At 32.4% G+C, this 25,424-nt stretch overlaps 2 protein-coding genes across 2 annotated transcripts; both read left to right on the forward strand.

Annotated features, from left to right (window-relative positions):
- On the forward strand, nucleotides 8,195-10,458 carry LOC109361765. Its single transcript, XM_019607305.1, has 3 exons — nucleotides 8,195-8,283; nucleotides 8,658-9,082; nucleotides 9,696-10,458. Exons 2-3 carry the CDS (start codon nucleotides 8,689-8,691, stop codon nucleotides 10,319-10,321), a joined length of 1,020 nt encoding a protein of 339 aa, XP_019462850.1. The 5' UTR covers nucleotides 8,195-8,283; nucleotides 8,658-8,688; the 3' UTR covers nucleotides 10,322-10,458.
- Nucleotides 12,036-13,483, forward strand: LOC109361898 (putative RING-H2 finger protein ATL69). The gene is made up of 2 exons (XM_019607426.1): nucleotides 12,036-12,053; nucleotides 12,883-13,483. Exons 1-2 carry the CDS (start codon nucleotides 12,036-12,038, stop codon nucleotides 13,363-13,365), a joined length of 501 nt encoding a protein of 166 aa, XP_019462971.1. The 3' UTR covers nucleotides 13,366-13,483.

Genomic DNA, 25,424 nt, shown 5'->3' on the forward strand with positions numbered 1-25,424 from the left:
CAGCAAATAAGAAATAAAAACAATGATGTGAAACCTGTACTAAACCGATTGAGGAGCTCTCGTATTAGGTTTAACCACTTTAAATGATTAAATTATCCAGTTTGACTAGTTGATTATATATATAATTAACAATTTTTATCTATAAAAATATAGTTATATATAAATGTAAAATTGTATGTAATTAATAATTATGTATAATTATATTGAAGTAATATTTTTTCATCTTATCTTTTTTGTACCGTAATAAAACAAAACATTAGAGCAATGTTCAATTTTTCTTATTTTTAAGTGAACTGTCTAGTTTACTTCACGGGTTAATCTGGTTTAACCGGGTTTAACACAGTCGGACCGGGTTTCTCCGATTCAAAGCAATCTAACTCTCATTCGATTAAAACTGCAAACCAGAGTCATTTTTAAGTCTGGTCAACAGTCAGATCGGCCAAATTGTCCGATCCAATTTTCACAACACTAATTAAAAATACTAGGAAATAAGATAATTTTTTAGTCGAGGATATTCTATGTTATAGTTATTTTTAAATTATTCGCTCCTATATTTGGGGTAAAATTAAGGAATTCATTCATTTCAACCAAATCAAACTAAGGATGGGCAATTAAAACTGAACTCCATCCAAATTTAATAGAGAAAATCTAATATGTTTGAATTTGGGTTCGGATCTTACTCGATTTCAACTTTCAGATTCGAGTTTAGTATAATTGATACACTATCTCGAACTCGTTCAAATCCGATTAATATATATAAAATTTTGATACATATATATATAAATACATGTTTCAGGCGAGTTCTCATCGAGTTCGAGTTACCCGAAACTCGACGGGTTCGTGGATGACATTATTATTTTCAACCTCGTTTAATTTGGGTTTTGAATTTTGGGGTTGGGTAAGTACAAACCTACCCTGACTCACCTCATTTGTAAGAATATTTTGCTCCTGGAATTGACACGGTTTTGATGAAGACACCAAAATCACAAAACAAAAACAGGAAGAAGGCCATGAAGACGTAGAAGATTCAAGCTTCAAGATGTTTATAGATTAAGTCTTCATATAGGTACTTCTATCATTACATTCACTTTAATATTTAGTAGTAATGCTCAAATAATCAAGATCATTTTTTAAAGAATTGGATATGTCTAAAAATGCAAAGTCAAATTGTTAAGTAATGAGTTACTTGGCTTGACGGACTAACAAAATACCAAATCTAGGTAACAGGTTACCTTACCTGAACTGTGAGACAGTTGTAACATGTTATTGGAACTGTGTAATAAGTTACATGACTGAGAAAACGGTTACAAAGCAAAACTGACTTATATAACTGATTAATTTAGTATATTAATCGATTACCACATTGGACAGAATATTTGGGTAATCAATTACCACTTTGTGATAATCGATTACATAGAGCTGTTGAAACGAGATTTTCAAATTCAAATGAACAGATTTCATCCAAAGTGAATATGTTTCATTCCAATCGTGTTTCCTCTTCGTGGAAGGTTATCATAGCTGATTGGAAGCCTAATTAAAGGCATTGAGACATCCAAATTCATAACACACGAAATATACAATACACACAATCATACAACAACTTTCACAAACTTAGTAAGCAAAATTCTGCATATTTTGTTAGTAACTTTGTTCTTAAACTTTCAGATTTTCAGAAGTGGCTTCCAAAGTGCATTTGTTCTAAACTTTCAAAAAGATTATGAGTAGTGTATAGTAAGTATTTGTATTGTGAGATCAATAATTGCCAGTTATAGAATTGTCAAAACTTGTAAAGGCAATCATGACATTGTTATATTCTTCATCTTAGTTGTAAACCTTTTACCACAAGGGTGTGTTGAGAATGTGAAAATAGTTCACTTGAAAATGGAATTTTCAATGGTATATAAGTTGTGAATGTGTATGATACAAAAATATCGGAAAGAGAAATTGTAATTACAACTCAAATTATCTAGTGGAAAAATCTCTTGTGTGACAGTAGTATTGGATGTAACATTCATTGGGCAAGAAGACGAACCAATATAAAAACTCTATCTTTAATATTCTTCTACTTATTTTTGTCATTTACTTTTGTTTTACTTGGTTGAATTTTGTATAAATAATCCGCTGCACATAAACTTTGATAACATAGCAAAAAATTAGTCATATTCTTCCAACAACTAATTTAATCCCCTCTTAGTTGACATCTTAAACTTACACCATCTCATTCCTAAATCAAACATGTAGTGATATTTATAAACGAATATATTATCTATACACTATCATTAAAAAATTATATACAATTAATACATTATTCATCATCATTTTTTGTATTAATTTTCAAAAAAATTAACAATTAAAATTAAATGACATATAATTGACTAATAATGTATAAAATTCTTATTACATACATCTTTTCTTGATAAATTGACAAAGGTTAATAAATGGTATGGAGAGTTCTTACCCAAATGTGAAGGAATATTATTTTTTAAAAGAAGATGGTATATTGAGCTAGCTATTTTTTTTCATGTTTTTTGTGAGCATATTATTATTTTTTAAATACATGTGAGAATGCATTTTAAAAAAATATGACATATACATCGGAACACATACAATTGTGTAAGATAGTTATAGTTTAACTTTTTAAGTCACGAGGTCTTAAAATAATTGTCTTTTATATTCTATGTTCTCTTATTAAAGAAAATAGAATAGAAATAAGAAGAAATAAAAAAGATAAATTTATGAAATGACATAATAAATATGAAGTTGGGACATGTAATAATGAAGTTGAATTATAGGTATGAGAATATGTGTTTTTTCCCTTTTCATCCGTTTTCTTTCTTATTATTTTTATTCATTCCAAACAAAGACATAGACTAACCATAAGGTGAGTATAGTTTTCTATGGGATCCACAAAAATAACATATCTTTAATTCATGTTACGTATTTGAAAACATTTTAATGAAGGAGAAAAAACTCATTTTCATGTTACGTATTTCAATTAGGGATTGTTCTAATGTTGAACTCATATGGTGTCATTTGGGTTTTAACAATCTAGGTTTTTGGACTATTCACTCCTTCACATCTTGGCTGGTGGATAATACAAGATCTGTCAATGAAAGTCTCTTTTTAGTGGGTCTCTAGTGGGCTTGGCGGTGGCGGAATAATTCTATATTTGACTCTACTCCTTGAGATTCTACTTATGTCAATAGAAGTGCCACTATGATCTTAGGGATTGGTTTTCTTCTAATCTTCTTTCTATGGATGTTGTTATGCCTAGTATTTGTTGGAGTCGTCCAATGATTAGTTGGGCAAAACTAAATGTTGATAACAACTGCTCTATTCATGATCAAACCATTGGTGGAGGAGGCGTTATCGGTAATCATGAAGGAATTTGGCTTTGAGGTTTCTCTGGAAAGTTTGGAATTGGGTCTCCCATCCTAGCAGAGCTTCTTGCTATTGAACATGGGCTTTAATTGGTTTGGGATCAGGGACATCATGTTGTAATCTTAGAAAGTAATTGTCTTGAGGCAATATACATCATCACAACAAAGATGCAAGTTCAAGTGCAGTAGTTGAGATTAGTTATCAACAATATCATTTAATTGCTTAACATAAATTGGGAAGTTCATGTTCAGCATATCTGTCGAGAAGGTAATATGATGGCTGACTTCATGACCAAGTTAAGCATGGATTTCCCTGTTTCTTTTAAGTTGTGGAATATTCCGCCTGCAGGAATCTTCAGTATCCTACATATGGATGTGTACTCTTTGATTTAGTTTATGTTTTTTTTACCTTTCAGTTGTGCCAAAAAAATATTGATTAGCATTTAAAAACCAAACTTTAGATATATTTTTAGTGAAAAAACAAAAAAAATAGTTTACATTTAAATAATGTTATTTTGTTTGATGTACATTCATATAATTATTACACTCTCTATCTTTTCTATTTAACATTTTGCTTTTTACTTTTATTGCTAACTCAAAAATTATAGTAGGTTCATTTTTGGTATATATTATAATATATTAAAATTTTAAAATCTTTGCACTGACAGTGTAAAGTTTTTTACACTATCAGTACATCATCTATCATTAATTTATATTACTTTTATTTGAGAGTCAATAATAATTAATAAATTAATAATGAGTGATATACTGACAATATAAAAAATACTTACAATATCAATATACACATATTAAATCCATATATTAAACGGTAGAAACCAATACGAAGCAAGGAAACCTATCAAAGTTAAATCTATTATATAATTTATCATAATAAAGTATATTTCTTATATCAAGATATAATTATCAGTTACTAAAATTATGATGTATATCATATTTAACTATTTTTATAAATATATTTCTAAAAACTAAAAAATAGAACACATGTTATAATTTAATGTCCGGATGAAATAATTTATCTCATATAAATAGATATATTATTTTCATAATTTATGCCAACGTCATCTTTTTGATGGTATGCAGCAGCTAGGAATTCTTATGAACTATATATGTAAACACTGATAATTTCTTTGCTTGAATTTTATTAACTCGCTATTTTCTTTGATCCTTTAATTATTGGTATTTAAGGTAAATATTATCGTGGATTCCATGGCAAGTTGTGTAGAAAGCAAGCACTTATTTAGCCACGGAAGCATCACTGAGTTGTTTTATTATTTCCGAAGTAGTACTGTTTATATATTAACCAAAATCAAATAGTAAAAATGCTGGGGATAGGGCAGTTTAATATTATGTTTACCTCAGGATGCACATATTTTGCATCTTATTATATGATTATGATTACTGTTTATTTAATTATTTATTGACGGTTTTCATTGGCCTCTAAGTAAGGACACAATCATCAATAATAAATAGTAAAAAGAGAGTTACTTTAGGAAGTATGTTAAATTGTTAATGTCCAATAATGCTTCCCAAGTAGGGATAGCTAAAAACCCCGTACTTGTAGGCACCTGCAGGTAAAACCTGTATGGGTACGGGTCACAAGCAGGTACCGGCGAATATTATAAACGGGTTTTTAAAAATACTCGTAATACATACAGGTGGGTACGAGTATTATGATATCTGTACCTGCGGATACCCGTTATTTATATGATTAATATATTATATTTAATTAAAATAAAAATACATTATTCTAACATTTATTACACTACGTACATTTTTTCCTTTTACTTTGTTTATATATTTTAATGAGTTTGGTGGTGAAACACCCTACAAATATTATTACATGGGTAGAAACACACCTGTTTTACAAAGAAAATATATATTTTTTGTTAAAGAAATGAGAAAAAAAAATCACACGAATAGAAAAACCAATAAATTTAGCATTTTTGTCAAATATTCAATCAAAATGTACAAAAATAATTAAGTTTCATCTTATTTGAAATACAATAGAAGTAAAAATTTAAAAAAAAAATTATAATAGAGGAAACCCGCGGGTACCATTGTACCCACGGGTACCCATAAATACCCGCAAATGTCTGCGTACGAGTATCCGTACGGATACAGGCAGACATGAGTATTACTCTTCTATTTTGAAACGGGTAGCGAGTAGCTACTACCCGTGTCCGTCCGTGCTCGTTGCCATCCCTATTCCCAAGTAGATATTGGCCGACCTTAAAAGAGTAAAACAAACTAGATATGTTTGTTTAACCTTCTATTTCATCTATAATTGGTATGCTTTCACTAATAATTATAAATATATTTCACTTATATATTGATTCTTATTTTCTAACTTTTATGAACTAAATTTTGAAAACAATGACTACAATGTGGTATTTTTATAATTGCAAGTAATAAAAAATTAGTAGACCTTCTTATTTTTTGGGAAGAGTTATTTATAGTCCCAAAATAGACAACACGGTCTAAAACATGCAACATGATTGTGCAACTTTCTTTTGAAAAGAAGAACTTTAGAAGCATCTAAAACTAGGGTTTTGCTTCCACCAAGCACAACTCTATCAACGGGGTAGCACGACCATGTGCCACCTACAACACCTATAAATAGGACACACGAGGTTGGAGCAAATTTGACTAGAACCTCAAAGAGAGAGGTATCTTCCACCACCATATTATGATATTGGAAGGGACATCCTAGTAATAAATATTATAGAAAAATCTTACATTCCAACATAGTAGATATGAGATATGGTACAAACAATAAAATAATTTTCAACTATTTGAAGGTAAAATTTTCGAAATAATCTCAACGGTCCTTTCGTAATTCGAATTCAGACTCACTTCAACCTGAAATTTGTTTTAATCTCCGATCCAATTATTTCACTCAATCCAAAATTTCCATAACATCCTTAACTTTCTTACAATCCTATATTAGATATTTTTTTATGATCTTTGTTTTCTTTCTCATTTTATTGTATACTGTATGTTTATTTATCTAATAAAAAAAATCAATATTAATTATTGTGTGATATATTTTATGTGTAGTTAAAATATTAATTAAAGATATCAAGTTATGGACATGGAAATGGAAGAGTTAGCAAATTTAAGTTCAAAACTAGTGCACTTACCAAAACCAAAAAAATAAAGTCTCACATCTGTTGAAAATAAAGAATTAAAGAAAAAAATAAAGCTTGGAGTACATAAGTGCTAGTAGGTTAGGGATGATAACTCCCTAACACAACTCATCCACAATACAAGACTAACATGAGGATAAATCATAAACTTCAATATAATATCAAAACTTATGTGATATCGGAATTTATTGACAATGTGAGGAGTAATTCAATATTACAAAAAAGAGTCACAAACCTAGATGATAAATTGAAGGTGGACTTGTGCATTAATTATAAGGGTCACACTTAAATATAAGCCTAGAACGAAAATTGATGGCAATTCATAACTAGGCCGAGTTAATTAGACTTGAGGTGAAATGTTGAAAAGTAAATGAGCATGGATATAAGAGAAGTACATAAAATATAGAGTGTGGATTTCACAAGTTGAAATAGCTTTAGGTATTTTGAATAAAGTAGTAACTGTCAATGTACAACCCATATATTCATAAATTTCAGCATAGAGCTATATATCATGTGAGAACCTTATACTAAATGTGAACTTATTTTTACTTTTTCTTCTTATTTTTCGGTTTTGCAAAGGAAATGATGAAACGTTACTGCACAAAAGCTAAGAAAGCCTGAAATACAGACAATAAAGTAGTATTTTTTGTAATTTAAATCAAACCATACCAACTGAAAAAAGAAGTAAAGACCAAACAGCTTAATCACGTGTTTTGTGAATATTATTTTATCTTTGTTTGTCATCTAAGTTTTGGAATGGAATGACGGAAAAATAATATTTGAAAATCATGAAATACACTTGTAAGATAACTCTAAAACTTTATTTTTTCCTTTATTTCCTTCCAAAACCTAACTCACAGACACCCCATTAATGTCCAAAAAATCAAACATCAAATATATATTGAATGTTTTTTTCACCCTAAAAGCAATAGTTGAAACATCTTATAATGTATCAAACACCTCCCTCCGCAAGAATAAATGTTTCTCCTCAAAGATAATAAACCAAACAACCTCTAAATTTTAACTCTCTTTCCAAGCTTCTATCATTAATATTAAAAGAATTAAATACTAATAAGTGAATAATATATAAATATATATATTGAGTGAATTAAGTGAGAACAATTGTCATATAAATTTTTTGAAAATAATAAATATAAACCTTACAACTATACATTGATGATAAGGATTAAACATTATTTATTAATAAAATGATCATTACTTTTATTATTGATCATTTAAATTTGATCAAATTATCTATATTAATTATTTTTATTTCTCACAATAATAATTGTTTTTAGATGAGTCATTTCCTATATATATATATATGTTTGACATTTAATAATAATTATTTCCCAAAAATTAAAATATTGTAAATTTTATTAAATGCTGAGTTGTACTATTAATTATATAAATAAAATAATATATACATATCTATAGAAAAACTGGATCAAATTTTTTGTATAACCAATGATATTTCATCTCTAGAAACTAACACATTCATTTTGGGTTTGGGGTGCATAATTATTTCTTTCAACAAGTGTTACTTACAAGAATCGAACTTTTGATTTTTGACCTTTTAAAAAACAAATAAAATCTTATACTATTAGACCAATACATTCGTAAACCATCAACCATTTTATAAAACAACTCTAAAATCCAATGGGCGTTTTACTCTATAAAATCCACACTCTTTCAACCAAACCCCACACAGTTCTAACCTATTCAATACTTTGAAGGTATGATTCACACTCCAAGCTCATCTGCCTTTTGGCACTTGATCTTGAAACTCATATCATTATCCAAAAACTTGTGTTAATCTCCAACTATGCTTCCCAACTCCATAATTTATCCTTTTGATTAACCCATAGTTACATCTTTGTTTATTGTCTTTAATTTTTTTCCGCCTAGTCGTATATTTGTATATCTATTTCTTCTTACTGATTTCTTGAATTTTGATTTCATGTCTCAATGTAAGATGTATAGAAAAAGTTCTAAGCATTGTATATGTCAGAATTGATCATTTATTTTCTTGGTTTAACTATTTCATGTGTTATTAATTAATCTCCAACAAAAAAATTGTCTAATTATTTCTTTCACCATTTCATGGTAGGTAATTAAGAGAAAGTGTTCTTGTGGATTTCATGGCAACCTCTTCAGAAAACAAGGTGAAGTTTTTTGGCAGTGGAAGCCTCTCTGAGTTGTTTTGTTTCCGAACTAGCACTCTCTTTCTGATGGACTATGATCAGAATCAAACAATAAGAATGCTTGGGATAGGGCAATTTATGGTGTACGTTATGATGCATATCATCTATCCCATTGTGATTACTGTTTGCTCTGTTGATGGGTTTCATTGGCCTTTAACTAAGGACACAGTGATCGTTAGAATGGCCAATCGTACCTTTGCTTTTGCTCTTCCAGGCCTCTTATATGGCCTTCAATTTCCACCATATTGTGAGGATTCGATGATGGATGCCCTTGAAGGTTTATTCACAAAATTTGGCCATTATAACAAACTTACAGGGATCAAAGGGCTTGGTAAATCTCTCTTTATCTTTGCTACTACTCCATTTTATTTATTTTATTTGTCCCTATATATTCAGTTCTTTATACCTGTGTTTTGAAGAAAAATCATAATATAGGATATATGTTATCTGATTTAAAGGCTAATTCTAATGTATCATGAATTAACATCTATAGATGCCTATATTTGCTATCCATCTTTACCTTGAATAAAAAAAATCCATATTCAATGTCTAGTCTCTTTTTTGGTAGGAAATAATTCACATATATTTAATGGTGAATTAATTCAACCATGTACAAAACAATGAAAAGATGAGGCAAACAATTTAAGTTTATCGTGTGTCACTTTTTTGGAAAATTCAAATGAATAATAATGTAGAGTACACTTTTTTCTCATAAATCAAAGACAACACTTTACTTGGTATGCAACTATACTATAAAGGATATAAGCAGATATATTAAAAAATTAGTATTTTTGTCGTTTCCTTCTCTTATTGAAATATAAAAAGCATACATGTTAACATGGTAAGTGGATTTTTCATGTAATTTTTTTACAGTAACAAAAATGATGTGCCTTTTATATTCATAGATATAACACAGTGATACATTTGTCTGAAAATGACTATAGGTTATGCATTAAAGGACGATGATCCACTCCTATGGTACAAGATGCGCCTTAGATTTGAACCCATGGCAAATGAAGCTCTTCGAGAATTAGGTCAAATTCCAGGGAAATCATGTTTCAATGATTCAGGACACAACCCTAGTTACCTAAGGGCAATTCGTATGTCAGCATGCACCAAAGTGGTCGAAGATGGAATGATCAATTCAGGAATCTTGAAACCATCTCATTACATCGTTACAGGCACCAACCCCCCTAATGCTAATGAATTTATAGGCCAATATTTAGCATATGCTTCAGTTAATGCCATAACTTGCATGGTTGATACTTTGGAATCTGCAGAAATTCTTACTCGTATTGGTCTTGGTTATCTTATCAAGAACGATCCTAATGACCCATCTCTTGAAACTGTTTTGAAGAAAATAGGATTCAAGATTTGGAAGTTGAATGAGTTGGGTGTTGCAGCTTTTACTCATAAGTTAGTTCCTGCAGTTCAAGAGGAAACAGAAACTATGATGGAAAAAGAAGAAAAATGGAAAGGAAAAGACAAAGAGAGAAAGGATAAGGAGGCTTCTGCAGACACATCCTCTGGTGTGGGCCCTAGTGACAAGGGAAAAGGTGTCATGCCCTAAAGTTTTAAGTTGCTAATTGTTTTTGATTATGACTTCTGTCTCAAAATCAATTAGAACTAAATAATATATGCTTGGGTTTTATATTATTAATGAATGAAGCTTGGGTTTATATCCCATTTCAATGCAATCAAATTTAAATATTAATGTTGGACCTTTATATTATAATAGACTACTAAATATATTCAGTTACTATATATAGTCTTAATAAATATCAAGTTCAATGGCAAAGTGAGACTTTTTAAGAACAAAGGTTTGGATGTTAAGAGATTCTTTTTGAAAGTGGCTTAATCATAATGTATTAATGTAACATGTCTAAAGAGGTTAGTCTAGCACTAAAATATGGCAGACTAACTCTTGAACTGTATCTTATTGAGCATAATTTTTTATTGTTTTTTAGAACATGAAATGAAATTAATCAATCGACTTTTATGAACATTTACAAAAAAGATATATTTTTAAGAGGAAATTTCATCAAAGATTGTATAATATAGGTGTTGTAGAGAACCATGTTATGAAAAGGTATAGCGACATGTTCCGTTGTGAATCATAATTTTTTATGGGTATTCTTATTAGCAAGTACCTTAGCATATAAAAAATAATAACTAATCTAAGTTCAACATTTCTTGTGATATAAAACACACCATTTCGTATACAATTTGATATTTTAAATTTTATAAAAATATTTGAAGGTCACTTGTTATTTTTTTTAAGGAGATGGATGACTAGATTTACAATTACTGATATCAGTATTCATAATAAACAAAAGAATAAAAGTGTTACTACATGTAATATTTTGTGTATTATTGTGTAGCACTTGTCTCTTTATTAATGGAGAATATTTTTACTTAGAAGTTGGAAGAAGTTCTTCTCCCCACTCATTACTTCTTTTATCATTCCTCCGATCTAGTAATGAGATGAATCATGTAAAACCCAAATCTACAAAATGGATAGCTCACTTTTATTCATCAGGATTCATTTTTGAGAGAATATATGTTGATTTTCTTTGGTACATAAAATATGTGTTGATTTGATCTATGTTTTTACTCCCTCTAATATTGTGATTGGTCCTGAGAATTTTTGGCTTAAGTTTTCATTTTATTTTTATGAATGGTGCACGGAACTAGGTAGATATGAAATAAAGTACGAAAGAAATAATAAAGATATCACATTTTAGATCGTATCTCATACGTTATTTCATACTAATAAAAATATGTGATATCTAATAAAAAATTAAATATTTTTTATTATTATTTTAATTTTATTATTATTAATACATATTAACGTCTTAAAATATGATATGAGACAACATATATTTGTTCTAAAAGAAACCTAGCTTCTTGATTGATTTGCACGGAATATTATTATTTAATTATGATAGGAGACAAAAACAACATAATTGCTATTTTTTTCTTCTTTAAAACAAGTTTTTAGTTCCTTAAAAGATGAGTTTTTTTATTTGTCCCTGCACAAAAAATGGTTAAAGTCTGTGTAAACTCGTTTTTAATTACGAACAGGCGTTGGTTCAAGTGGTACATGCTTGATTCCCCTTAAGCAAGAACCCGGGTTCGAGTCTTGTGGATGGAAAAAATGCCCGTTAGGAGAGTTAGCCCCACTTACCTGCGGATGTGCCCGGCTCGGACAGGATTGCCTCCGGTGCGAGGATACCTGTAGGAAACCATAAAAAAAAAAAAAAAAACTCGTTTTAATTACCTAAATGGGCAAGATAGTTCCGGTAAAAATCACCAAAATAAATTTTATCTTTATCAACAAAAAAAATCTATACACGACTATACTATGATATTTTCACATTGTATTTTCTTTCTTTCTGGACCATATGTTTGTAGAGAAAAAGATGTATGTATCTCTGATAGTTATGTTTATCCCGTAAACATATGCTACATGCATGGTGTGGGCTCTAGGAAACTCAATGTCCATATTTTGACACTTGATATATATATATTATTGAATTTTCAAGTCTAATTAATCATAAGATTTTGACTGGAATAACATATGTAAAAATAATATAATCACAAGAATTGAAACTAAGATATTTGCTAAAATAAATATATATCACTTCAACTACTACTTAATACTATTGAATAGATATATATGATTTCAATCGTACTCAAATTAGATGTACAAAATTCATTTTTAGGCAATTTTATCTTTTTCATGTGTTGTCCCACTTCACCCAATTGAGACAAGGGACCAGGTAACATCATTTTCTGACTCGCACATAACAGGACATATATCATGGAGTAAAATAGAAAGGGGAAAAGAGTACATAATTAGGGATAAGGATATCTGATGTCCTAAATAATGTCTCAAATCATATCTCAGTTTAATGATATTGAATTAAAATTAGAAAAAAACAATGAATGTTTAATAAAAAAACAATGAACATTTGGTAGACGATTTGGAACAACACATCATTAAATAACCGGATACTTTACTATTCAATTAATTACTAGCTGCATCGGCTGTTTGTTTACTATATATATATATATATATATATATAGATATAGAGAGAGAGGAAGAAAAACATACTGTCCATTAGTTAGCATCAAAAAACCATGAGAGAGCTTTTCTATCAGTTTTACACCAAAACAATAGTCCTATTAACATACATGTTAATATCACTTATCCTTATCATTCAATATCTTAAATCAATTCCAAGACCAATTGCAACCAAAACCCAATACCACAAATTCATTGAAAAGAAGAACCCCACAATTTGCTTCACACGAAGATTGAGGCCACAGCACATAGAATGCATGGTGTGTTTAACAGATTTTGAAGAAGATGATAAAGTGAGGAAGTTGGAATGCAAACACACTTTTCACAAGGATTGTTTGGATAACTGGTTGCAGAAATATTGTGCTACTTGTCCACTCTGCAGGAACAAAGTGTTGCCATCAAATGTTGTGACCAAGTATCAAGTCCAGCTTCAAAATCATGTAGGATATTATGATGGGAATGATGAACAGCTTAGGTCTTTGTTATCTATATTATGGGGTGGTAGTACTTTGAATAGATATCTCTGATTATTAGAATCATTGAGTAGTTGGGTACATGATTGGGTCTGAAATGTTAATAATGCATAGTCCATTGTTTCATGTGCTGCAATTTAATTTGTATTAATGAAGTCTTTGGATTAGATCATTTTGCATTAAAATCAGTTTATTCTGAAGTTATCTAATGTAGCTTATAATAAAGTAAATGACTATATATATATAGACAGGGACTTGAAGTATGTTTTAGAGATTTGATTCTTATCATATGGGTAAAAATAATTTATTACAAAATATAATTCATTTAAGTGATGTTTACACTCTAAAATCTAAATAGATTATTATTTGACAATTGATCGAAAAATACTATACCTAGAGAAGAGAGAGCGAGGATGAAGGAAAAAACTCTAAATCATTTGCTCATATAATTAAAAGATACAAGACAAATTATTTTTATTAGCCTATAAGACAACAATTAATGTAATGATGGTAGTGTTGTATATTATAATACTAATGATTTCATTTATATATAGAACATGTTTATAACAAAGTGACTATCATTATTTGGAGTTAGGTTCAATTCTGTTTGTGATAGAGTGAAATGTAGGCAGAGTTTGGAAATGGTAGAAGTTTGATTCTTGTACATATAAAATATCTGCAGAGGTAGATATTTTTTGTGAGAAACATCAAAAAGTTGTCAACCCAATTGTCACCGAACATGCTTGTAGCTAAGAAAGGAGAGTGGTGAAGGAGTAGATAGAAATTCACACTCTAAGGAGACCCACCTTATAATACACCAGAAATGGGTAGGTGAAGAAGTTTAAATGTACATTACGTTTGGTTTGATGCACGAAAGGAACACCTAGTATTATTTATTTTTGGTACTATTCTTCATTTTTTAGATAAAGAATTAATCTCTTTCAGAATTTGTGTCTACTCCTCCCAACAAATATGATTCCCAAAAATTAAACATTTAACATTGGATATCCAATAAGCCTTACACTGCTAGATTAATGACTTGTTGGTAACTTGTCTTATTATATGACAATTACATATTTATTATAAATTCATTTCCTTTTAAATCATTAATGTTTATCAATAATAAAAATATGATTCGTTAGCACTATTACTCCTATACCATGTGATAATTTTACCAATCTTTAGGATTCAAACCATATGATTAGTGCTGACGTAATAATCATTCCTCTTTTTATATAATAAAGACATAATAAAATGTAAGAGTTTTGTTTTTTAATCTCCTGATACTTTAGAACAGGGGTGAGCATGTGAGGGATTGAGACGAGTTAAACATGTTTCTCGCTCGTCTCTAAATATTGATCAGGTTAACTTTTGAACCCAAACATGTCCCTAGTTAGGATGGGATGCGTGAGGGACGAGTTCAAAATAAGACGGGTCAAGATAAGGACGAGTCCGAGTTGAAAAAAGACAAAATGACAAACATAGATTTTTTCCTCAAATCTTTAAGCATGTACAATCAAAATTATCACAATCTGTATATAAACTCAATTAAAACCTGCATCCTACATACATTAGTATGTAAACTACAAATCGTAAATTGCATCATTCAAATTAAAAACTTTCACAGTCACGTGACTGGAAATTGTAGAATATGTTGAAAATTTCAGACCAATTTAAATTGTCAAGTGTCAACATAAGCTGAAGTGTTATTATAAATGATAAAAAACACATGAAAACTAAAATGATAACATGTCAATACTTAAAAGTTCACACAAAAATGAATACAATAACTAGTTATTAACATGGAAAAATGAAACTTAAATTGGAGTACATAAAAACTAAAAATTAATTGGTTTTTTATCATTAAGTGGTGTGAATATGTTGTGTGAGTTTGTAGATATTTGAGTTATGTGGGCTGAACATAATAGATATTGGTAAGTACTTATTCAACTATTCTTAATACATAACTATAAGGGACGGGTCAGATGACCCAGACATAGATCTGAACTCATCTTTTTTTGACAACGAGTCGGTCCTTTTTTATTTATTTAGATGGGTCAAACTTGCCTCTAAGTCATCGAGTTAAGACGGATCTATGCGTCGAATTAGGTCTTGCTCACCGCTACCGTAGAACCTAATAAATGAGCGAACCTAATCTTCTGATACTTTGTGCTTTTTCGATTGAGTTTTGTTTGTTATTGTAAAGTTGTATTCTTTAATTTTGTTTATGTTTTTTTTGTAGTATAAAAAATATTCTGTCAAGTTAAATAATTAATGGTTTGTGACTGTCCATCCCAATCAATATCGCTCTCCGGAATTAAACCTTGACATTGTAATTATTTGTAGATCCAACAGATCTTGCAGCAGTAGACCAAACCAGGAACCAGACACCATCTACCAACTGCATGGTACTCTTGTAGAGGTGAGTACGTATAATATTCCTTATCCTCCTTTGTCTTCAGTGATGGAATTCACAGGCTAAACTAAACTAAAACCCTTTGTTTTTTTCAACTTTTGATTCACTTTATTGGCCAAAAGTTCATAAGCCTCAATTATAATGTGATCATAGCCTTAGAAGTATGTTGGAGGCAAACTTCTCAATTTATTTGGGGTTACATTCTCAATTTTTGAATTGGGTTTCAAATTGCAACTCCACGGATTGCGAATAGAAACCACATTCATTATCATGAGTTACTACATTTGAAAGTGACTCACTGAAACAAACATCAAACGGAACTCTTAAATTTAGAGATACAAATAAACCTCATCAAGAAGTTCTCACTCAATCAGGTATGAATATTATATCCCAGAATTTAATATGATGAAAGAGTCATCAATATGATAGTAATAATAAAGTCTCATTAATATTTTATTCAATAATTTTAAAAAATATTAATGATAGTATATATTGATCTATTTAATTGTTTACTTCTATCATTAATGAGGTAGAATTAAAAATATATCTACGTGATTATACATAAAATTTACTTGAATAATAATATTTATATATAATCTAGTGTCATTAATAATTGGAATTTGATATGATATTTAAATCTAATAATTTAAAGTGTCATTATTGTTGGATTTAATTTTAATAATATATTTCCAAAGGAAATTTAATGAGTAATATTCATTAATCTCCCAATTTCCTTTCCAATGAATATATTTCCAAAAGAAGATAGAATGACAAATGAACAAGCAACTCAGAATTCACTTTTTTTTTCTTCTTCTTCAAGTGATGTTCGTATGGTCTCAGGGTTCAAAAAAATTTCAATGCCATAAAAAGAAGTACAATGTACCAAAAGTGGAAAATAATTTAAAGTATTTATTTATTGTGAGGCTAATTTTTTCATTGTGTACAATTGATAGCCAAATAAATATACTTATTTCCGTGGACATGATAATTTGATCCTTATCGGTAGCTTAGTTAATGAATATATTAAAATCAAAACTAATTCATTTATATGGATTGCAATCAAATTTAATGAATTTATGTGATGAAACATGTGACACTGCTAATGTGATTTACGTTAGGCACATTTTCCTTTCTCAGCTATCGACATTGATAAATTCCAAAACATCTATAAAATAAAATATAAGGACTAAAACAAATAAAATAAAATAAAAAATTCTCAACTTGTAGGGATAAAAAACATATTAATTTGTTCCTTATTTCAATAAAAATAACCTTTTTAATTCATATTTTTTGTGATTAATACTTTATTTTAAAGAGAAATGATTCTATTTTAATTTTTACATAAAAAAGAGAGTTGTTGATTACCTTTTCCTCGAACATCATTTCTTTTTTTATCATGGAATAAAACAAGTTACCAACATAGTTGGTTTATTTATTAGACAGAGTTAGATGCCTACTTGGGAGAGGTACTGACAGTACCCAAAGAATGAGTCTTTCGTCCAATGGACTAGAAATATATTTATATTTCACTAAATCTCAGAATATTTAATAAATTTTCAGAGTTTATGTTAAATTCTTGAATAACATAATTTTCAATAGACATAAAGAAGTTAGGTTGGGGGAATGGGAGAAATACACCATCACCATATCAATTAAATAAAACAATGATTTGTTGTCTCAAACCATGTACATTTTTTAATTGATAAGAAACGTAACAATCTCATATTTGGGAATTCAAGAGGGAGTATCTTTCAAGTGCTCATAAATATGCAATTAACTTCATAAATTGAAACATCAATAATAAAAGTAACTAGGAGGTGCTGGTGGTGAGGAGTTTTCGTAATTCATAGAAGGTACAAATGTATTTAAATTCAGCTGCAGTTTTGTTGCATTCACCACAATTGCAGAAAATTGCAGCAACACAAGCCACAATTGCAGTTGCAATGTGGTTATAGAAACTCTCAAAGGTTATGTTGCGTTCACCAAAAGTGCAGAAAAATAGGGTTGACATTATTGGTTATTCCTCCCATAATATAATAAATGTGTCTGCAAAGATGTTATGTTAAATTTAAATGTTAAACAAATATAAAAGGTTCCTGTAACATTTTGAAGCAATGTCTAAATGGGGTAATTGCACATATCAGTAAGGTATTTAGGTTGACTTAGCAGCTACGGTGGACCAATAATTGACAGTTCATGGCACTTAAAGAAATGTACAAAAGAAAGTAAAGCAGACACATCTTTGTTAGCATCCTTTTTGCAAGTATGTGATAATGGCGCTGCCATATCCGTTGCCCTACCATGGTAGCCACCAATACACTATAAAATATTCCGATTACAGTGAAGAATCCCAGAAAAACCAAAATACTGTTATGAACAATAATGGTAGCTGTAAGGAACACTGGACTTATTTTCCTCACTCCACCCTCAAACCCAAATATCAATTATAATCCTCCAGCTATGTCAAGGCAAGATTATCAAGGTGGCACCAAGAGAATCTCACACCCACCAAGTCACCTCAAGGACTATGTGGTGTCTAGCTCCACTACCCGCAAGAAAAGGAATTCTGTTAGGAATGAATGATTAGAAATATTCCTTTCTTCCTTTTTAATTAGTAGCATACTACAAGGCGGATGCCAAGTTATATATATATATATATAGCACTGATGTAATAGAGGAAGAAAAAATGCAAGTAATAGAAAAATATTCTTCCTCTCTAAAAAGTTTCTTCCCTTTATGCATTTCTTTCTTTTCTGTCTGCTATAGTACCTTTCATTGGTCTCTACTCCCTCAATGACGACATCTTCTATCCCAAATGATGAGCTATCTAAACTTCATTCAAAACTCGAACAACTACTCTTATCTCATGCCAACCTCTCTAATACACTCCATGACCTTGCCAACCGCACTTCCACCCTTGAGAACCAACCCCACCATCACCATTCCCCACATCCCTCAAAACCATTAAAATTTGACCTCCCCACCTTCAATGGATCTGACGCCCTTGGTTGGATCTTCAAGGTCACACAATTTTTTGACTCCCACCAAACACCCATCGACCAACGCGTCCAAATCTCCTCCTTCTACCTTGAAGGTCAAGCTCTAGCATGGTTCCAATGGATGTCCAATAATGGCTTACTTTCAACTTGGGACACTTTTCTGCGTGCATTAGAGCTCCGATTTGCCCCATCCAAATTCGATGACTTAATAGCCTCCATCTGCAAACTCACACATACCAATAGCCTTCAAGATTATCTCTCAGAATTTGAGACCTTGGCCAACCGAATCTCTGACTACCCACATAGCTTTTACCTAAGTTGTTTTCTCTCAGGCCTCAAACCCAATCTCCAGCGAGAAGTTACAGCCCTCCAACCCCAAGACCTTCCTTATGCCATTGCCTTGGCTAAGCTTCATGATGAGAAATTTCGCTCCCCACCACCTCCATTTAACATATTTGCCCGCACTTTTAATTCCCCCTCACCCACCTCCACCGCCATAACCACTCCTCCCAAACCTCTTCCCGCACTCCTTCCAACACCATCCACCAAAATCCCAATTAAACGGCTCTCAGAAGCCGAGATGCAAGCACGTCGCGACAAGAACCTCTATTTTAACTGTGATGAACGTTACACACGAGGGCACCGCTGTAAGCCACCGTTTTTGCTCCTCACTTCCTTCGATTCAGATGAGCTGGACAATGAAGTACCCACAGAGGACCTCCAACCGAATGAGGAAGAACAGCAGGTGGAATGACTCACCAATCTCCACGCCTTTTCGGGTCAATGAACCCCACGAACTTTTTGGGTCACTGGCTCTATCATGGGCTATGCGGTCCAGATCTTGGTAGACAGTGGGGCAACCCATAATTTCATCCAGAATAGAGTGGCCCAGTTTTTGCACTTACCCACTCAACCCACTCCAAGCCCATTACTCGTAATGGTAGGTAACAGAGATTTTTTACCTTGTTCTTCTTTTTGCCCAAACATTACCCTCACCTTGGATAAACAAGAATTTCCTGTTGATTTGTATCCACTAGAACTATCAGGCACAGATGTGGTTCTGGGTGTCCACTGGCTTTCCATGATAAGCCATTTTGTAATGGATTATAATGGCCCATACATGAGATTCACTTGGCATGATACACTCGTGGATCTTAAAGGGGATCCAGGCCCAAACCCTTCACCAATTTCAGCCCCCCAACTAAGACGCCTCCACAACACCAACAGGGTCGAGGCCCTCTTCCAGCTCACACTTGACTCAGTTCCTTTTTCTCCAACAACTGCAAACACATCCCAACCGGCCTCTCCCTTTCCCTCTTCCACCGAACCACAAATACAATCCCTCATCTCCCAATACTCCTCCCTTTTCTCAACTCCTACTGCCTTACCTCCCACGAGAACCACAGACCACTCCATCACTTTGACCCCCAACACCCCTCCAATAACTGTCCGGCCTTACCGCTACCCACACTTCCAAAAACAAGAAATTGAAACACAAGTCCAAAGAATTCTAGACTCAAGCTTCATCACCCCTAGCAACAGTCCCTATTCCTCTCCGGTCCTTCTCGTAAAAAAGAAGGACGGTACGTGGCGCTTCTGCATTGATTATAGGGCCCTCAACGCCACCACCATCAAGGATAAATTTCCAATCCCCATAGTGGACGAACTATTGGATGAACTAGGTCATGCCTCGTGGTTCTCCAAATTGGATCTCTTCTCCGGATTTCATCAAATCCTCATGCTCCCTGCTGATACTGCAAAAACAACATTTCGGATTCACAATGGCCACTTTGAGTTCCGGGTAGTGCCATTCGGTTTATGTAACACCCCTTCTACATTCCAGGCCACCATGAATGATCTGTTTCGGCCACACTTACGCCGCTTCATCATCGTTTTCTTTGATGACATCTTGGTTTACAGTCTTACCTTGGCCGACCATGTTCTCCACCTGGAAACCATCTTCAAGTTACTTTTCTCCAATTCTTTCTGCTTAAAGGGCAGCAAGTGTACTATTGGGACTCAACCAATTCAATATTTGGGTCACGTGGTCTCCAACAATGGCGTTCAACCCGACCCAGAGAAACTGATTGCTGTGTCCAATTGGCCAATTCCAACTTCTATTAAATCCCTTCGAGGATTTCTTGGTCTTACAGGTTTTTACTGCCGCTTTGTTTCGGGTTACGCCTCTATTGCTCAACCACTCACGGATCTTCTCAAGAAGGATTGCTTTCTATGGAATGACAAGGCTCAGACAACCTTCTTCAAGCCAAAGGAGAACCTTCTATCCAAACCGGTTTTGGCCATTCCAAAATTTGATTCTGTGTTCACGGTTCAGACCGATGCTTCCAGAACAGGCATGGGAGTAGTGTTATCTTAAAATGGTCATCCTATTGCTTACTTCAACAAACAATTTTGCCCCAAGCTTCGCAATTCCTCCACTTACATTCGGGAATTGTGTGCCATTACCTCTGCTGTACTGAAATGGCGACAATATCTTTTGGGCCACCACTTTATCATACAAACAGATCAAAAGTCGATTAAGGTGCTGCTATCTCAGACGGTTCTTACCCCTGATCAGTAGGACTACATCTTCAAGTTATTGGGATTCGATTTTGAAATTCAGTATAGACCTGGGAAAACAAACACGGCAATTGACGCTCTATCCCGCCTAGATGACTCTATTGCACCTGTCACAAATTCCCTATTAGTTTTGTCCATTCCTCATTTGGATTTCTTCACTGATCTCAAGTCCTCACTACATCAACACCCAGATTTCATAGCTCTGAGGGACAAAATCTTGACTGATCCAACCGATCTTCCTTATTTCACTATCAAGGAGGACCTTATATTCTATAAAGACAAATTATGGCTACCCTCTACTTGCTCTTACATTCCCCTTCTACTCCATGAATTCCACAACACCCCTATGACAGGACACACGGGTATTTCAAGAACTTTGACTAAAATATTAGCCAATTTCTACTGGAGAACCATCCGCAAGGATGTGACAGACTTTGTAGCACAATGCAACAATTTCCAGCAGACCAAAATCTCAACTCAGCGTCTTCCAGGTCTGTTACAACCAATACCCCCTCCATCACACTGTTGGGAGGACTTGTCACGATTTTATCGTAGGGTTACCACCTTACAAAGGACTCACTACTATTCTGGTGGTCGTTGATAGATTCTCAAAGGGTGTTCACCTTGGGATGCTTCCCAAATCTTTAACTGCCACCAATGTCGCTCAACTTTTTGTCAACATAGTTTGCAAACATCACGGTTTACCATGCAGTCTCATCTCTGATCGCGACCCAATTTTTTTGAGCCAATTCTGGCGTGATCTATTCCGGCTTAGTGGCACCAAACTTCGGCTATCAACTGCATACCACCCGCAAACGGATGGTCAAATAGAGGTCACCAATAAAGTGCTACAGCAGTACCTCCGTTGTTTTGTGCATCATAAACCATCTACCTGGGGCAAATTCATTTCTTGGGCAGAATGGAGTTTCAATACTTCAGTAAATGCATCCACGGGTTTTACCCCTTTTGAGGTAATGTATGGTCACAAACCTCCACTGATGCCTTTTTTGCCTCATACGGACACATCAAATGTTGCTGTTCAATCTGAACTGTCCACCCGTGCTGCCATTCTCCAGAAACTGACTTCCAACTTACAAAAGGCTCAAGAAGCCATGAAAAACTGGGCCGACAAGCACCGCAAGGATTTACAGTTTGCTGTCGATGATTGGGTTTATATCCGCCTTCGGCCACACCGACAATCTTCAGTAATTGGCCCATATTCCGGGAAACTCATGAAACGCTTCTTTGGACTCTTCAAGATAATAAGGAAAATCGGAGAGGTTGCCTATGAAATAGCCCTCCCACCATCGGCCAAAATCCACAATGTATTTCATGCTAGCCTTCTCCGCCCCCACAAGGGTCCTTTGCCTTCTACTCCCCTTTCCCTACCTCCAGAGATAGAGGAAAATCAACCAATTTTGGAACCTTTGGCCATTGTGGACTGGAAATGGGACAACTCTTCTCCTACTCCTCTCATTCTGGTTCTGATACAATGGAAAGACATGGCTTTGGAAGAAGCCACTTGGGAACCATGGCTGCAGATTCAACAACAATTCCACATTGAGGACAAGGTGCTTCTTGAACCGGGAGGAGATGTAAGGAACACTGGACCTATTTTCCTCACTCCAACCTTAGGCTCAAATACCAATTATAATCCTCCAGCTGTGTCAATGGAAGATTATCAAGGTGGCACCAAGAGAATCTCACACCCACCAAGTCACCTCAAAGACTATGTGGTGTCTAGCTCCATTACCCGCAAGAAAAGGAATTTTGTTAGGAATGAATGATTAGAAATATTCCTTTCTTCCTTTTTAATTAGTAGCATACTACAAGGCGGATGCCAAGTTATATATATATATATATATATATCACTGATGTAATAGAGGAAGAAAAAAGGCAAGTAATAGAAAAATATTCTTCCTCTCTGAAAAGTTTATTCCCTTTCTGCATTTCTTTCTTTTTTGTCTGCTACAGTACCTTTCAGTAGCCTAGCTTCGTCAGCAGCTCCAATCAAACTACAGCCAAATTCAGTTGTCATGGCTCCACACGGCTCGAATGGAGTGCAATCAGTCGATGTACAAAGTGTACTTGGACCATGGCAGTCTGCACAAACTCTTTTGTGATAGCAAATAAAACAAAAGCAACTTCAGTCACTACCATTCTGGATCACAGACTTGTTGCTCACATAACATGCTTCAAATATGACTTGTAAAATACTTTCTAAATTTAGCATGTTATGTCCATGTATGTATAATTTAAAAGGTGAACTTATAAGTATTCCTCCTTAGCGGGTCTACAATTACTGGAAATCAAATCTTATTAAGATAAATAGTATACTATTCTCCATGTGTAGCGTGAACACTCAAATTTTCTCCGGCCCAGAAAAAAGCCCAAAATGTTTAAATTGAAAATAATAAATTTTTTATATACTTAATTTTAATTAATAAATAATAATTACAATCCTGTATGGGGGAAAAATAATGAATAATAATTTTAAATTAGGGTTGATAAGGTCCCTAAATCTAAGTGGTCGGGTTAACCAAAAACATAAAATAATAAAAGTAACTAAAAAGAATTAAATTAAAATAGACCCTAAAAAGCCCACAATCATTTTTAAAGAAAAAAGGATAAAAATAATATTGTATCATTATTTTATTCATTTCTTTTCGAATTTTATTATAAAATAGTAAAGAATAATTAAGAATATTTTTTATGTTATTTTTATAATTAAATTCGAATTTTAAAATAGAAATAAGAGAGATGTTCTTAAAAAGCACTTATAAATACCAAATAAATGAAAAAATAATTTTTTATATTTTATTTTTTAGAAAATATAATTTTATAAAATTAAAGCATAATAAGATAATTATTTATTTATTTTTTCGGAATTTATAGAATATAAAAGTAATTAAAATATAATTTAATCATGTTTTAATTAGATTTTTTAAAATAATGGATAAATACTAAGTCAAAATATGACTTAGTTGGTGGTTTAAATCCCATAAAAATAGTGTTATTGGGCCAAAAAGCTATGTTTCAGTTAATCAAAATTTAAGGGATTATGGTTAATTAATGTCATTATAAATAGGTGGGTTGTGAGGGATTAATGAGAGGTGGAGAAAATTATTTTAGGGAGAAAATTATAAGAAAAAGGGTTATGTGAGAGAGAGAAAAACATTGTTGGCATAAACAATCCAGTACAGCCATTACCATCACAACACCGTGAGCTCGCCGTGCCTAGCCTTTCTAACCGTTGGATCTGCATACTTTTCTTCCATCGCGTTGACCCAGAGCTGCGTCCAATCATAAAGCGAAAATAAACTGCGGTCTCACTGTGCCGCGCCACACCGAATCATCACCCGTGTAGAACACGGGATCCAGTGCGGACAGTTGCACCGAAAGCTTCCGTGCAACCTCCATAACAACCAGTCCACACGCGCCACGTGGCCAGGCGTGGTAAACTCTCCCAATGCCCTCCAATCCGCATCTGACACGTGTCAGGCTCTTTTCCAACCACTGCACATGATCCATTCCCTCCCGTTGCTAAACAAAAAGCATCCATTCTCTTGCAATAAGGTATAGTTTTAGATTTTTTATCATTTAATTATTTTACATAGTGTTTATTTTTATGATCCCATTATAAAAATGTAAAATTGATTTTTATGAACCAATAATTCATTGATTAATATCCTTATTTTAGCAATGTAAAAAAGCATTAAATACTAGAATTTTAGGGATAAGGAGTAAACATAAAAATAACTAGTATATTATTATTTTATGGGTAATTAATATTCTGTTTATATTGATTTTTATCATTTTTTTATTTTTTTGCAATTTTTTGTAATTATCCAGCAATTGTTAATAAAGAATAATAATCTCCTAAAAATAATTTAATAAACATTTAAAAAGTGAAACAAATCACTTTAATGTATTTTTCAATTAAATCAAGTATTATCCTAGTCATCTAGATAATCTATAAAAAAAATTATTTTATTATATATGTATATATATATATTAAGGTTCCAAACCATACATTTACAAATGTAACATTTTAAATAAACATACCTATAAAGTACCTTTCAAAAAATAAATTAATTTTGAGATTTAATCAAAGATGG

The sequence above is a fragment of the Lupinus angustifolius genome, chromosome LG12, assembly GCF_001865875.1.
Source record: "Lupinus angustifolius cultivar Tanjil chromosome LG12, LupAngTanjil_v1.0, whole genome shotgun sequence".
NCBI lineage: Eukaryota > Viridiplantae > Streptophyta > Magnoliopsida > Fabales > Fabaceae > Lupinus > Lupinus angustifolius.